At 42.4% G+C, this 15,691-nt stretch overlaps 1 protein-coding gene across 1 annotated transcript; it reads left to right on the forward strand.

Moving 5' to 3' along the window:
* Positions 1-3,623: 3,623 nt before the first annotated feature.
* On the forward strand, positions 3,624-6,173 carry MYF5 (myogenic factor 5). The gene is made up of 3 exons (XM_065935472.1): positions 3,624-4,259; positions 5,086-5,161; positions 5,560-6,173. The coding sequence occupies exons 1-3, from the start codon at positions 3,759-3,761 to the stop codon at positions 5,748-5,750; spliced, it is 768 nt and encodes a 255-aa protein (XP_065791544.1). The 5' UTR covers positions 3,624-3,758; the 3' UTR covers positions 5,751-6,173.
* The last annotated feature ends 9,518 nt before the right edge of the window (positions 6,174-15,691 follow it).

Consider the following 15,691-nt stretch of genomic DNA (forward strand, 5'->3'; position numbering starts at 1 on the left):
TTATCCAGGAGTTGATAAGGGTCTCAGGGAGGGGCCGAAGTGAATTGAAATGAACCTGCTTCCTATGTATATTTAATTACTCCTGCTGAGAGAAACACGGAGAATTTTCAATCATGCAAAATTCCGAGGGTGGGCAACTTTTACTAGAAAAGGAAGCTCTGAGCATCATTTTGCTGGTGTGGTCTGTCCATCAACACTAGGATTGTTGCCATTATAATGCTCAAACTAAAATAGGCTCTCAAAAAAAAAAAAAAAGTTGATGATTACTTAAAGGTCTTTGCAATTAAAACCTACTCCTAAGTCTAAATTGTAAGAAAATTAAGTATGTGTTTATTTTGCTTCAGAATGTAAAATAACACAAAAATTTAAAAACCATTATATCTGCTTCATCAGAATCTTGGTGAGCATTTATTTATATGACCCAGCTGGACTGACTTTTCCTCTCATCTTCTGCCTACTGTGATATTTTCCTAGCAGAGTCAGTGGTGGAACATGGAAGACATCCACGTCCCTGGAGAAATAGGGTATAACAGATTGTATTTTCATTCTTTTCTCTGAGAAGTGAAAGCCAATATGGTCTGATTTTGAGAAGAGGCCACCCTCTTTTCTTGAGTAGAGGAGCAATAGAAAAGACCTTTTTAAAAAGTAAATTTTAACTTTTTTTTTATACTTCTCTGTTTAATTTCCCCCCCTAAAAAAAAAAAAAAAACCACTGTTTTTCTATGTCTCACTCAGTTTCCCATTTTTCCCTTCCATGGTGTCTCCTGGGAAAAGAACAGGGGAGTTATCTCCTGATTTGGGGGGCCCAGGCATCTCTGAACACGTTGGCTTCCTACCTTTTTTGTAGCCTGCTTCCCATTTTTTGATCTCTTTCTCCTCTAGCCCCTGACAGAGGTCTCAAAGTTTTGTCTCGGTTTTTAACTTTGGTGCTCTGAGATCCTCTTTTCAGCGCTTAAGTCCCAAGGGTCCTCAACCCTGGACCCTGTTTCCCCCCCAGCAAGTTCCATTAAGCCGCCGGGCGCTTGTGTTTTCTCGGCTTCTTTAGTTCCACTGGCCCGCGGCACTCTGGTAAATTTGTTTTGAGATCACCTTACCAAAGACAGCCTTAACCTCTGGTTCCTGACAGGGCCTCCTGAGTGACAGCGTCTTCTCAGGCCGGGAGCCGAGGGAAAGCTCCCCGGACCTGCGTTTGCGAGTCTCTGCTCTGGAGCGCTAAGGGCACGCATGGAGCCCGAACTGATTGGAGAAGGAAACAAATGGAATTCACCTCTAGGAGCTGAAGCCCTCCAGAATGGGTGCCTAGTTTCCAATTCTGTGTGACCTGGGGCAAATGACTTACTCCCCGAGCTTGGCTACCTTCTCTTAACAATGGGTCCAGTGACAGTTGCCAGAGAATTGTTGAAAGTCATAACTGAGTGCATACATAGCAAGTGTTGGGAACAGTGCTTCCCAAGAGAAAACAAGTCATAATTGTTTGTTTACAAATATCCCATGCTTAACAACTTTGGGGGCAAAGGACATTAGGTGCCTTGTGGAAAGAAATCACCTGAAAGGCAAGCCAGAAGCATAACTTCTATCTTCCACTTAAACTTGAAGGAGCAAATTTATTTGTGCCCGAATCTTAAGTTTGTGAACAGGTCTGTATTAGCTTTGGCCGGTGTGTGACAGTCTGGACTACATAGCCAAAGAAAGTGCTTCTGTCGCTGCTGACCAGAACCTGCCTGGATGAGAATATCTACCCACTACTGTGCTTCCGAGGCGGTAACCTGCACGCTTTGGAGTGTTTCCACTCCCCTGGATGGGTCCTTTAGGAACTCAATTCTTTTATCTGGTGTGGCCCTGGCTACCTATTCATTTCAAAGGCATCTACTTGTTAACAGTTCTAAAAATAAGGTGCAGATGAATACCCACTGCCCATTGGTATGAAAAGGAGTCAGATTTTCAAGGGCTGGTGGTGGAGGTAGTGTCTTTGTCTTAGAGACGACAGAACTTGGGAAAGGGGACAGCGGCAGGCATATTAGTAGCAAACTTCGGTGACTGACATTTTCCTACCCCTGATTTCTGGGGCCTTCACTTTGGAGAGCAGATTTCACCCTGAGAATGTTAATCCTTCTTTGGCCCCTGAAGATGGGGGAATCTGCCTGCCAGGGTTGCTTTCGGGAAATAATTTTAGAAAAATGTAATAGGAAAGAAGGTCTCCTCCGCCCCTGTTAATTTGGAGTCACAACAGTTTACTGGACTCTGTGACCCAAGATCAAGGTGCAAACTCACTTCTTTTAATGAGTCCACAAGCCTGGTCCAAAACCTCAGAAAATTCAAGTCTGTTTGTGTAGCTAGACCTTGAAGTAGTAGTTTTTTCCCATATATAAAAACTATCCTCCCCCCATCCTCTACCGCAGGTGATTTTGATAGTGAGTGAAGTCAGGGTGGAGGGGGACTGACAAAAGTTGATTAATAGGTTCATTGTCACTTAAATGGAGGCCCTTCCCTCTCGCCTTCTAGCCACGAAGTTTCAAAGACCCTGCTGCGATTGCTTTTCTGTAAGGCTTTTGTCGCCAAAGTGTGTGAAGTTACTCTGGTCGAAGGAGTTGGAAATTTTACACGAGCCAAGAAAGCTTGCCCGGCCGGCAGCTGGGACGCATCTGTAACGGTGTTAGTTTGCCTGAAAGCAGAAAATTAGCGACCCCGAAGCCCAGCTTGGCTGTTTAGACTGTCGAAATGACAGGGCGGGGCAGAAAGAGGGAGAAGGGAGACTAGCCCTCGGGAAGGAGTTCATCATCTAAAACCCGGTTTCTTAGAACACAAATCTTAGCGACGCAGTCAGGGTGGATCTTCCGCCTGCTCAGGTCCATCACTGGAGGAGGCGCTCAGCAAACAGGCGCAGAAGCGGGCAAGAGGGGAAGCCGGGTGTGTTCCTGGTCACCTGGCCCTGCTATGCCCACGCCCTTCAGAGGAGCAGAGAAAAAACTCAGAGCGAGCTGTTTTTGGAGAAAAGGAACCTCCCAGGTTACCCCCAAATAACACAGAGACTGTTAATGGCAATCTGATGAGAAACAAAATAGATTAAAAAAAAATCTAGAGCCACTTCATTATGGAAAGTGCCAGTTCAAGATTTTAGCAACTGTTATTTGGCCTAGTGGCTGAGAAAATTCCTGACACAACTAAAGTTCACGAAAAAGAGAAATACCTGAAAATAAAGTTGATCACTCATGTCTCGCATTGGGAAGGAGGGTCCGCGTTTAGTGTCAAACTTTAACGGGGAGTTCTGTTTACTGATTATCTTTTTAAACGTGAGAGCAATTGTACGAAGTTGGATTTCCTTCGTTCCTTTTGTCTGTGACACCCTAAGTGTCCCTTGGTTTAGGTAACCGAACGAGTGCAAGTAAGCGGACTGGGGCGCCATCACCTCCGCCCCAGCAGAAACGCAGTAAAACCATTAGCGTCAAAGGGGCAGTAAACAGCAAACTGTCTCTAGAGAAAAGGCGGAGGTTTGCCCAGACAGCCCCGGCGGGGGTTGCGGTGGGATATGCTAATAGTGCGGGGCCACAGAGGCCGGCCTCCCTCCCCCAAGAATATATAAAGAGCCCCAACCCCAGCGCGCAGACCCAGGCCGCCAGGCGTCTGCCCTTGCTAATTACCAGAGACACCGACCAGCGAGCTCAGCCCGGGATTTCCCTGCCCTCGGCGGCGCCAGGCTCCGGTTTCTGCCCTATCTATCTCGCTGCTGTCCAGGCCCACCCCCTGCCTCTCTGCAGACGATGGACATGATGGACGGCTGCCAGTTCTCGCCCTCTGAGTACTTCTACGACGGCTCCTGCATCCCATCCCCCGAGGGCGAGTTCGGGGACGAGTTCGAGCCGCGAGTGGCTGCTTTCGGGGCTCACAAGGCAGACCTGCAAGGCTCAGACGAGGACGAGCACGTGCGAGCACCCACGGGCCACCACCAGGCCGGCCACTGCCTCATGTGGGCCTGCAAAGCCTGCAAGAGGAAGTCCACCACCATGGACCGGCGGAAGGCGGCCACCATGCGCGAGCGCAGACGCCTGAAGAAGGTCAACCAGGCTTTCGACACGCTCAAGCGCTGCACCACGACCAACCCTAACCAGAGGCTGCCCAAGGTGGAGATCCTCAGGAATGCCATCCGCTACATTGAGAGCCTGCAGGAGCTGCTAAGGGAACAGGTGGAAAACTACTATAGCCTGCCGGGGCAGAGCTGCTCCGAGCCCACCAGCCCCACCTCCAGTTGCTCCGATGGCATGGTAAGAGAGGCTCTGTACCTGCAAGGACCCAACTTTTACAAAAATCCTTACATCTCATTTAGACCAGGTGTAGCAACCAGATATTCGGTGGTTTTTGGTGGATAGCTGGGTGTTGGGGGGCAGCGTGGGGCAGGTACTGGCAGAGAAGACAGATGCCACATTTAGACAGATGCGGGCACACAGACAGCTGTTGAACAGGATTTTGTCTTGACTTCCTACCTACTCTACGTGCACATTGACGGAGCAGGTTGTCACTTGAGATAGCTGGCAGTGAATGATCAATCAGATGTTTTCTCCATTACTCAGTTTATTTCCAGTATATACTACCAGTGGACCTTGACATGCACTAGCATCTAAAGGCAACTGTCTGAGACCTCCACGGTCCCACGGTTTGTAACTTAAGGGAGAAACAGAAAGAAATGCCTGCAGGGCCCCAGCCCCTACTCTGCTGAGGCCAGGCTGGAAGAGGTTCATGCATTCTTTTCAGACAGCGTTTGCTCCAAGGCTGCCAGGTTTTAATGTGTTTCTGCCTTGGGAAAGTGTTCTCTCTCTGAATTAGTGTGGCTTCCTTCTACTCCAATCCATTTTGCATGGTTAACCCAGTGCACACTGCTGCTGAATTCCACCCGCCCTCTGCTTTCTGCTGCCTCTCTCCTCTTCTCCAAGCACAGAGAATGACCTCACTGCCCTTCCTAAATCAAGGCAATAACGGTGACTGAAAGTGGTCAGTTTATGGAGCTGGTGGGTGAGCACTGCCTCACCCGAATCGCAGCACCTTTCGCCAAGACCTGAAAACAAACGCCTTCTTCTGTGTCTTTTATTATAGCCTGAATGTAACAGCCCTATTTGGTCCAGAAAGAGCAGCAGTTTTGACAGCGTCTACTGTCCTGATGTACCAAATGGTAAGAACCCATGACTTCAGAGGAGTTTAAAGACCAGTTCACCTTCAGAATTTAGCCTATCAAAGTAGAGTCTGTTCTTCCATGCAGTACTGGGAAGAGAACAGAATGGTATTTATGGGGGTATTGGCAGGGCAAAATAAACACACATCTTCTGCTCAAAATCCTCCTAACAGATACATCCAGGCACATACACACAGACGTGAGCTTTTGCTTGAATATTACCCAGGTGCTTCTCCACTCCCCACCTTCATCCCCATGAATTGCTAGATATTTGTTGCAAATTTCTACATCAGGCTTTCTGTGACCACCTGACCTTTGGGTTTCGACGGAGCTGACCTGCAATTTAAGCGGCAGCATAAGCAAGGATTTTTTTAATGCTTTTCTCCTTGTGTCCTTAGTATATGCCACGGATAAAGGCTCCTTATCCAGCTTGGATTGCTTATCCAGCATAGTGGATCGGATCACCAACTCGGAGCAACCAGGATTGCCTCTCCAGGATCCAGCCTCTCTCTCCCCGGTTGCCAGCACCGATTCTCAGCCTGCAACTCCAGGGGCCTCTAGTTCCAGGCTCATCTATCATGTGCTATGAACTAAAATTCTAGATCAGTTCTGCCGGAAGGTCTATTACACAGGAAGAAGGAGGCACCAAAAATCCAAAAGCAAGACAACCTGTAAATAAGCATTTCTTTTCTGTTGTAAATTTGTAAATATTATCTTGCCACTTTATAAGAAAGTGTATTTAAAAAGTCACTATTGCAATTTATACTTTCTTTTTTCTTCTTTTCCTTCATCTTTGCTTTAGATATATAGTCCCAATGATATTATTTCTTATACAGGCAGTTCATCAAAAGGTAGTTTGTTGCAATGCTTAACTTATATTTTTTATAAATATTGCTTATCAAAATATTAACTCTGATATTTAGTGCTTTATTTTTTTTCTTTAAAATATTAGAATAGATGTAAATCAGTTATAGGAAGTTTTAAATATATTTAATGGCTTTGCTTTTCTCTTTAATCCTTTGATTTACATTGTGTTAAATAAAATATAACAATACTGCCTAATGGTATATATTTTAACATTTTCTTATAAGAAATACATTTTTAATCTAAGCACAAAATAGTACTTTGTGGATGATTTCAAGATATAAGAGATTTTTGGAAACTCCACCATAAATAAAACTGTTTAAGTGTGGAAATATTTTGGTTTATGATTTTGTTAAAAGAACCCCCTAATGGAACTGGCAGTCATTGATATGATGTCTTTAAAGTGGGGCTGAAAGTACTGAAACAGTCGGTTTTGTAGATAAGTCTAAATAGCATCTCATGGACTCAGTTTAGGTCCTGTTGGTGTCACAGATGAAAATACCACATTTCTACTTCAAGCATATTTCAAAGGTGCCTGCTAACTAAAATTTTTCTTTTATCTTAATGTTGTACCATATAACAAAGTTGTGTGTACGTGGAGCAAAGTTAGAAGTTATTCTGGACATTAACAGATTTTTAAACAAAAAGAATGTACAACATTACATCATTATAATATCTACAGTACATTAGAAATCATGAGTTAAGGTGATATATATCTATTTGCCTGAAAATACCTTGATACATTAGTATATTAATATTGTCAATAAAATATCTAAAGGCATTGAGCTGTTTTTTCCTATCACTAAAGTGCTGGCATAAGAAAATTTACACAATGTATAGTAAAGTGAAGCAGACTCTAATTACCTTCTTCCTTTTCACAGCCTTTTTTATTTTATTAATTATATTTTATGATTCTGTGTTGTGCGCATGATGGACGTGTACCTTTTTGTTCATCACTTAAATCTCCTTTAGAATGAATTGAGATGAAAATACAACAATTAAGTGGAAAATTCGGTAGTCAATCATTGGACTAATTCTCACAAGGTTATTACCTTTGAGAGAGATAAAAAGGAAATATCACTGAAGCATCTGAGTTGGCTGTTCATAGAAAGCAAATAAAGATAATTGTCTTCTCCTCTAATTGGTTCAAAATTTCTAAGGGTTTGCAGTTACATGTATTCATCAGCCAAAGCATAGGAGCTCTGCTGGAGTTTGGCAATTGTACTGTTCTCAGGAAGGTTTGCCCTTATTTCTGATGTGATTTTTCTCCTGCTCGTCCAGTCACCAGGGTTAAAAGAATAGACATTACTCCATAAAGAAAAGGAGAGGAGACGGGGTGGGTTCAAACAATACTGTAGCCGGCGTCACTGTTAGCAGCATGCCCTGACATGGGGTGCTGACCTTTGGCACACAGATAAGTCTTCCTTTATCCATGATTTGACAGTGTGAGGATTTGAAGTAGAAAGATTTCAAGAGGGCATTATAAAGATTCACATATAATTTCAACTTCAGTTTGAGTGATTCACTTTTGTTAGACAGTGTCTCCTACTTTTGTGAAGAAATTGGAAGTTTGTTGTTTTTAGTAGAACTAGAAAAAAAGGAACTATCTAAGGATTGTTTTTTTAAGAGTTCAATTTTAAAACACATGACCATATTCTGTTGCATTTAATAAAAGTAAGCAGAGAATCAATGTAATTTTTAATTCAAGTGAATAAAAATTAATTTTACTACCAAACCCCAGTTGCTTGCAAATGTATTTGATATTCTCAGTTAATATAATAATGCCTCAAGGTATTTAAGTTTTCAGTGCTCTGGATTCAATACAGATGGTGATCAATGTATGATTAAAGACAATACTTTCCATGATAGCTTTGCTTAATTAATCTCATTTCCAGTGGACTAACAGTGAAGGCTGGTGTCTTCTCAGTAAACAGCTCAGCCCGACACACATCACATCCAGTCATATATACTTTTTGACAAGGGCCTTTGGGAGTTGGTTACAATAATCCAGACCCAGAAAAACCTTCCCTTCTCCAACAAAGTAGGGGAGAAGAGCGGAGAAACAGTGATACTGACAAAATATTCAAGTAAGGACAGGATTTTGCCATCTTACAAATTCCTTGGAGTGAACAGGTGGCCTGCCACTAAGACTACACCAGACCCACCTCAGCTGGTGGAAAACATGCCGCCAACAGTCAACTTATCAGAAAACAAGGAAAATATTCCCTTTCCCATTTGCAGTCTGATTGGGAGGGGGTTCTCTGGAAGTAGGAGTCAAAAGAGATTCCTTTCTTCTTATGGCTAAGAAATGCAAGTTCACTGGGTTACATACGAAAACTGAGTCCAGTGAGGTTATGGAAATTGGGAAGTACTATTTGGAAGCAAGCTGCTATATAAATCAAGGTGTCTTGATTGCTCCTACTTTTTTCTCATTTGAAAAACACAAGTCAGATATAATTATTGGCTCTATTATAGACCTAAATTCTTCTTTAAGGTGGCATTCCTAATCTGAGAGTGGTATTTCCTGAAATTCTCTATTTGAGGTTACAACAGTTACTAGATTAATGAAGTAATTCAATTCTCTGACTTTCAGAGGTGGTATTTCTGGGAATGGTATTAGAGTACAGCTATTTGTAACTTCAGAAAAGCCCTGCTCAAATGGCAAAGTACCCCTGAAAATATCACCACTTAATATTCCCACACTGTCACAAAAAGCACAGAACATCAAATTTATTTCTTTAAGAATTCTGGTTTGATTTTTGTGGACTAGTAATTTAATTGTTTAACACAGTACATTTGCTGAGCAAAGGATCTAAAATTTAATGCAAAGTCTAAACTGGCTCTAAAATTATTAACGTATTGCTCTCCTTTTAATTTTACTTGCCACAATGATAGCTTATGATAACACGAATAGTTATCACTAAAATTGTTATAGTATTAAATTCTTATACAAATAATCCATCATAAAGGGAAAGCCAAATCTTACCTCCTTTTATGCTACTTAATTCCCTTCATTACAGATTAAACGAACACGAATGATAATCCAGCAACTAAAAATTACTGGGTGTGTATTACTATGCAAATAAAGAAATAGAGGCTTGTGGATTTTAATGTTTTCCCAAGAACACTCTATCTGGGCCTCTTCATAGTACATGCTCCACGGGGCTCGGGTGGAAATCACAAGACTCCTTATGATCTAGTATGTAAAGTCCCAGAAAATGACATCTATTGCGTTCTTCTGGTCAAGAATGTCACTAAAGCCACCCAAGAATCACCCAGAAGCAAACGAAACTCCAGTTTCAATGGATGAAGTAGTAATGAGTCTGTGTCCATGTTTAATCTACCATAATGACTAGGATATACTTGCAGTCACAATTTCATGACCCTTCTCCCATTCTACTGACTGTAATCTGGCTCTGCCTCTATCCCTTTCCATTGTCATTACAGCCTTCAAAATAATTAGACTGTTCCAACCCTGGGCAAGCTTATCCTCCAGCCCTGATGTCTTCTCTGATCGTTAGGCCTGTATATCCAACTACATATCCAACTGATCTTTAGATTCTTAATATCTCTTGAGTGTCTCAATGTTACCTCCAGGTAAACATTCCAAATTAAGCTCATGCTGTTCTACTCTCTCTGCATCTTAACCTGGTGCCCTGTCAGTAGGGATTCTCTCAGTGAATGATAGATATATACAAACATGAAACTTAGGACATACTCCTGATATTTCAATCTTCCTACCTCTAGTCTAATTCATTACAAAATCCTACAAAATTATTCTCCTTAAATACCTTTCAAATCTCTGCCCTCAATCCAAACTACGGCTATCTTGATTCAGGAATATAAGACCTTAACCTGTCCCCCATAACTTCCCTGGACCCCTCATTTCTGGAGACAGCATCCAAGTCTGTCCTTGGGGACTGTCCCTTTCCTCTCCCCAGGCCATGTGGTTCAGGTGGGATTGATTGTACCTCAGGAGTCTGACCATGAGTGTGTCCTCTTCCTTGGCCATATGATTATTTCATGAATGGATGTGTGACCAAGTTGTTCAGTAAGTGTCAGTCCTGGAATATTTGCTGGAACTATAGAGGGAAAGTTCTATTTTTGTTAGGGCAATAAAATGAGAGTTTTCCTCTAGGCTGAAGCTGCCATGTCACTCCAGGAGAGGAGATCTTGCCTAAAAATAAAGTCAAGACAATAGAAATCAGACCTATGATGTAGAGTGATATACTCCTGAAAACATCATTAAATATATGGATTGCAATATGCCTGAATATCTGCTGGTGATCATGCTTTAAAAGTTTGTTGCCAACAAAGATCTTTAAAAAAAAAAAAAAGTATGAGTAGGAGCTTTGTTGACTGAAACAAAGAATCCTGCATAACGTCATTATTTGATCTTTGACTACATACTGCAGTCTTGGAAGAAAAGCTATGACAAGCCTAAGACACTGTATTAAAAAGAAGAGACATCATTTTGATGACAAAGATCCATTTAGTCAAAGCTGTGGTTTTTCCAGGAGTCATATACAGATGTGAATTGGACCATAAAGAAGGCTGAGCACTGAAGAATTGATTCTTTCAAACAGGTGCTGGAGAAGACTCTTGAGAGTCCCTTGGACTGCAAGGAGATCAAACCAGTCAATCCTAAAAGGAAATCAACTCTGAGTATTCACTAGAAGGACTGATGCTGAAGCTTAAGCTCCAATACTTTGGCCACCAGATGCAAAGAGCTAACTCACTGGAAAAGACCCTGACGCTGGGAAAGATTGAGGGTAGGAGGAGAAGGGGGCCACAAAGGATGAGATGGTTGGATGGCATCATCGGCTTAATGGACAAGTGTTTGAGCAAACTCCAGGAGATGGTAAAGTACAGAGAAGCCTGGTGTGCTACAGTCTGTGGCATTACAAAGAGTCGGACAGGCCTGAGTGACTGAACAACAACATACTGCACCCAGAGCAACCATCTCAGAATATTCATCCGATCATGCCCACCATCCCCCTCCCCCTCCCAGCTTACTGAATGTAGGATTTGCACAGAACATGCGCGTTAACATGACCCTCAAGCTCGCGTGTGTCCATATTCTATCTATCACTCTAGCATTACCTCTTTCTGGTCAACTCCTTGCTCTCTCTACTCCAGCCACACAGAAGACTTCTCAGTCACGACATGCCCTCTTGCCAAAGCCACTCTGCACACTCTGTCTGCATGCTCCTCTCACTTCTGGTCCATTCCCACTCCTTTCAGCTCTCAACTCAGGCATCAAGTCTAAGCAAGATCTTCTTGAATTCTTTCACAGGATTGAGTCCTCTTACTCTATGATCTCAAAATACTATATACCTCTTCTCTATCACATGTCTCAGAACTGCAATTGTACATTAATTTCTATGACTACTAACATTTGTTTCTTCCACCTTAAGAGCAAGGATCTATTGTTGCTCAACCCTGGACTATATGAGAAATGATGTTGCTGAAGGTTTTGTTGCTGTGCAATGCATCCTTAATTTTTGAACTCTCTTTGGAATTCCTTGACATTATTTTTTATTTTTCTGCTGTTCTCTTAATTTTCTGTTTTATATCAGTTTCTTATACCGACCTCTCTTATGCTGGCCAATCTTCAGATATTTATTTCTTATGGTTCTATTGTGTGTCCTCTTTTCTTTTGGTTCACTGTGGACCTTTCCTTCCTACCTGTTCTTATGGTAGAGATGCTTCTACAATTGCTTCAGTCATTCATCTCCTAAGGGAAGCTGCCCCACATGCATCCTGCAGGCCTGGTTATCCTTATTACTGTTAGTCAGGGACGTGGATCTTACATGAGGGCAACCAAGCAAAAGACTGACCAGCATTTATAAGTGCATGGCTTGATCTCAATACTGTGCTGAGATAAACAAATACCTTCCTGAGTTCAGACAAAGAAAGAAAAAGAAAGTGAAAGTGAAGTTGCTCAGTTGTGTCCAACTCTTTGTGACCCCATGGACTGTAGCCTACCAGGTTCTTCCATCCACGGGATTCTCCAGGCAAGAATACTGGAGTGGGTTGCCATTGCCTTCTCCAGGGGATCTTCCCAACCCAGGGACTGAACCCAGGTCTCCCGAACTGTAGGCGAGATGCTTTACCATCTAAGCCACCATTTAATAGTGGGAACTAAACTGAAAAGTCATGATATTGATGGGGCTGGAGAGTTTGTAAGAGGTCGTACTCAGGCTGAAATTACGAGACAATCTGACTTAAGTAAACCAAAGAAGTCAAGTGATAGTGGGATACAGTGAATTCAGAAACAGAGGAGAGAACAGCACCCAGTATGACCCCACTATTTCTGATCTTCATTAGGCCTGGACAAGAGTTGAAGTTGATTCCCATCTAATTAGCTGAGGGGACTTAAGTAAGTTACTTAGATTCTCAAAAACTGTTTACTCACTTATAAGTGAAGTTACTCAGTCATGTCCGACTCTTTGCAACCGCATGGACTGCAGCCCACCAGGCTCCTCCATCCATGGGATTTTCCAGGCAAGAATACTGGAGTGGGTTGCCATTTCCTTCTCCAGGGGATCTTCCCAACCTAGGGGTTGAACCTGGGTCTCCCACATTGTAGGCAGATGCTTTTACCATCTGAGACACCAGGGAAGTCCCATACTCACTTATAGATGTGGATAATAATAGAATAAATCACAAGAATTTCATGAGAATTACATGACATAAGGCATACAAATGGAGTAGGAAATGGCAACCCACTCCACTATCCAAGCCAGGAAAATTCAATGAACTGAGGAGCCAGGTGGGCTACAGTCCATGGGACTGCAAAAAGTTGGACACAACTGAGCGACTGGTAAAGATTGAAGGCAGGAGAAGAAGGGGACGACAGAGGATGAGATGATTGGATGGCATCATCAACTCAATGACATCAGTTTGAGCAAGCTCCAGGAGTTGTTGATGGACAGGGAAGCCTGGCATGCTGCAATCCATGGGGTCGCAAAGAGTCAGCAACTGAAATTAACTGAGCAACTGATCATGCAAAAGGCACACAACATACTTAGTTTAGTGCCTAATATATAACACAAACTCAAAAAATGGTAATAAAAGAAAAGTACAATGATTGAGACTTAGGATGATGACTCATATATGCTTAATGTGGTGATCTTCAAAATTATCTTAATTCCAGAAAAGTCCTCCTGCTCTAGTGACCATTGGCTCAAGTGAAAGTCACTCAGTTGTGTCCGACTCCTTGCAACCCCATACAGTCCATGGAATTCTCCAGGTGAGAACATGGAGGGGGTAGCCTGTCCCTTCTCCAGGCAATCTTCCCAATCCAGGGATCAAACCCAGGTTTCCCACATTGCAGGCAGATTCTTTACCAGCTGAGACACTAGCCATCATAGTCAATAAGAGTCCAAAATTCAATACTTGGATGTACTCTCAAAAAAACCCAGAATGATCTCTGTTCGTTTCCAAGGCAAACTATTCAATATCACACTAATCCAAGTCTATGACCCAACCAGTAATGTTGAAGAAGCTGAAGTTGAACAGTTCTATGAAGAACTATAAGACCTTCTAGAAGTAACACCCAAAAAAGATGTCGTTTTCATTATAGGGGACTGGAATGCAAAAGTAGGAAGTCAAGAAACACCTGGAATAACAGGCAAATTTGGCCTCGGACTACAAAACAAAGCAGGGCAAATCTAACAAAGTTTTGCCAAGAGAACACACTGGTCATAGCAAACACCCTCTTGCAACAAAACAAGAGAAGACTCTACATGTGGACATCACCAGATGGTCAATACCAAAATCAGATCGATTATATTCTTTGCAGCCAAAGATGGAGAAGCTCTATACAGTCAGCAAAAACAAGACTGGAAGATGACTGTGCCCAGATCATGAACTCCTTATTGCCAAATTCAGACTTAAATTGAAGAAAGTGGAGACAACCACTAGATCATTCAGGTAGGACCTAAATCAAATCCCTTACTATTATGGAGTGGAAGTGACAAAGAGATTCAAGGGATTAGATCTGATAAGAGTGCCTGAAGAACTATGGATGGAGGTTTGTGACACTATACAGGAGGCAGTGATCAAGACCATCCCCAAGAAAAAGAAATGCAAAAAGGCAAAATGGTTGTCTGAGGAGGCCTTACAAATAGCTGAGAAAAGAAGAGAAATGAAAGCCAAAGGAGAAAAGGAAAGGTATACCCATTTGAATGCAGAGTTCCAAAGAAGAGCAAGGAGAGATAAGAAAGCCTTCCTCAGTGATAAATGCAAAGAAATAGAGGAAAACAATAGAATGGGAAAGACTAGCGATCTCTTCAAGTAAATGAGAGATATCAAAGGACTATTTCATGCAAAGATGGGCACAATAAATGACAGAAATGGTATGGACCTAACAGAAGCAGAAGATACTAAGAAGAGGTGGCAAGAATACCCAGAAGAACTATACAAAAAAGATCTTCATGGCCCAGATAACCATGATGGTATGATTACTCACCTAGAACCAGACATCCTGGCATGCAAATTCAAGTGAGCCTTAGGAAGCATCATTACGAACAAAGCTAGTGTAGGTGAGGGAATTCCAGTTGAGCGATTTCAAATCCTAAAAGATAATGCTGTGAAAGTGCTGCACTCAATATGCCAGCAAATTTGGAAAACTCAGCAGCGGCCACAGGACTGGAAAAGGACAGTTTTCATTCCAATCCCAAAGAAAGGCAATGCCAAGAATGTTCAAGTGAAGTCACTCAGTCATGTCCGACTCTTTGTGACCCCATGGACTGTAGCCCACCAGGCTCCTCTATCCATGGAATTTCCAGGCAAGAGTACTGGAGTGGGTTGCCATTGAAAGAAAGTTCAAACTAATGTACAACTGTACTCATCTCACATGCTAGCAAAGTAATGCTAAAAATTCTCCAACCAGGCTTCAACAGCATGTGAACCATGAACTTCCGGATGTTCAAGCTGGATTTAGAAAAGGCAGAGGAACCAGAGATCAAATTGCCAACATCCGTTGGATCATTGAAAAAGCAAGAGAATTCTAGAAAAGCACCTCCTTCTGTTTTATTGACTGTGTGGATCACAACAAACTATGGAAAATTCTTAAGGAGATGGGAATACCAGACCACTTGACCTGCCTCCTGAGAAATCTGTATTCAGGTCAAGAAGCGACAGTTAGAACTGGATATGGAAAAACAGACTGGTTCCAAATCGGGAAAGGAGTACGTCAAGGCTATATATTGTCACCCTACATATTTAACTTATATGCAGAGTACATCATGCAAAATGCTCGGCTGGATGAAGTACAAGCTGGGAACAAGATTGCCGGGAGAAATATCAATAACCTCAAACATGCAGATGACACACTTATGGCTGAAAATGAAGAAGAACTAAAGAACCTCTTAATGAAAGTGAAAGAGGAGAGTGAAAAAGTTGGCTTAAAACTCAACATTCAGAAAATTAAGATCATGGCATCTGGTCCCATCACTTCATGGCAAATAGATGGGGAAACAATGGAAACAGTGACAGACTTTATTTTGGGGGGCTCCAAAATCACTGCAGATGGTGACTGCAGCCATGAAATTAAAAGATGCTTGCTCCTTGGAAGGAAAGCTATGACAAATCTAGGCAGCATATTAAAAAGCAGGGACATTACTTTGCCAGCAAAGGTCCTTCTAGTCAAAGCCATGG

Source organism: Muntiacus reevesi, chromosome 4, assembly GCF_963930625.1.
Source record: "Muntiacus reevesi chromosome 4, mMunRee1.1, whole genome shotgun sequence".
In the NCBI taxonomy this organism is placed as follows: Eukaryota; Metazoa; Chordata; class Mammalia; order Artiodactyla; family Cervidae; genus Muntiacus; species Muntiacus reevesi.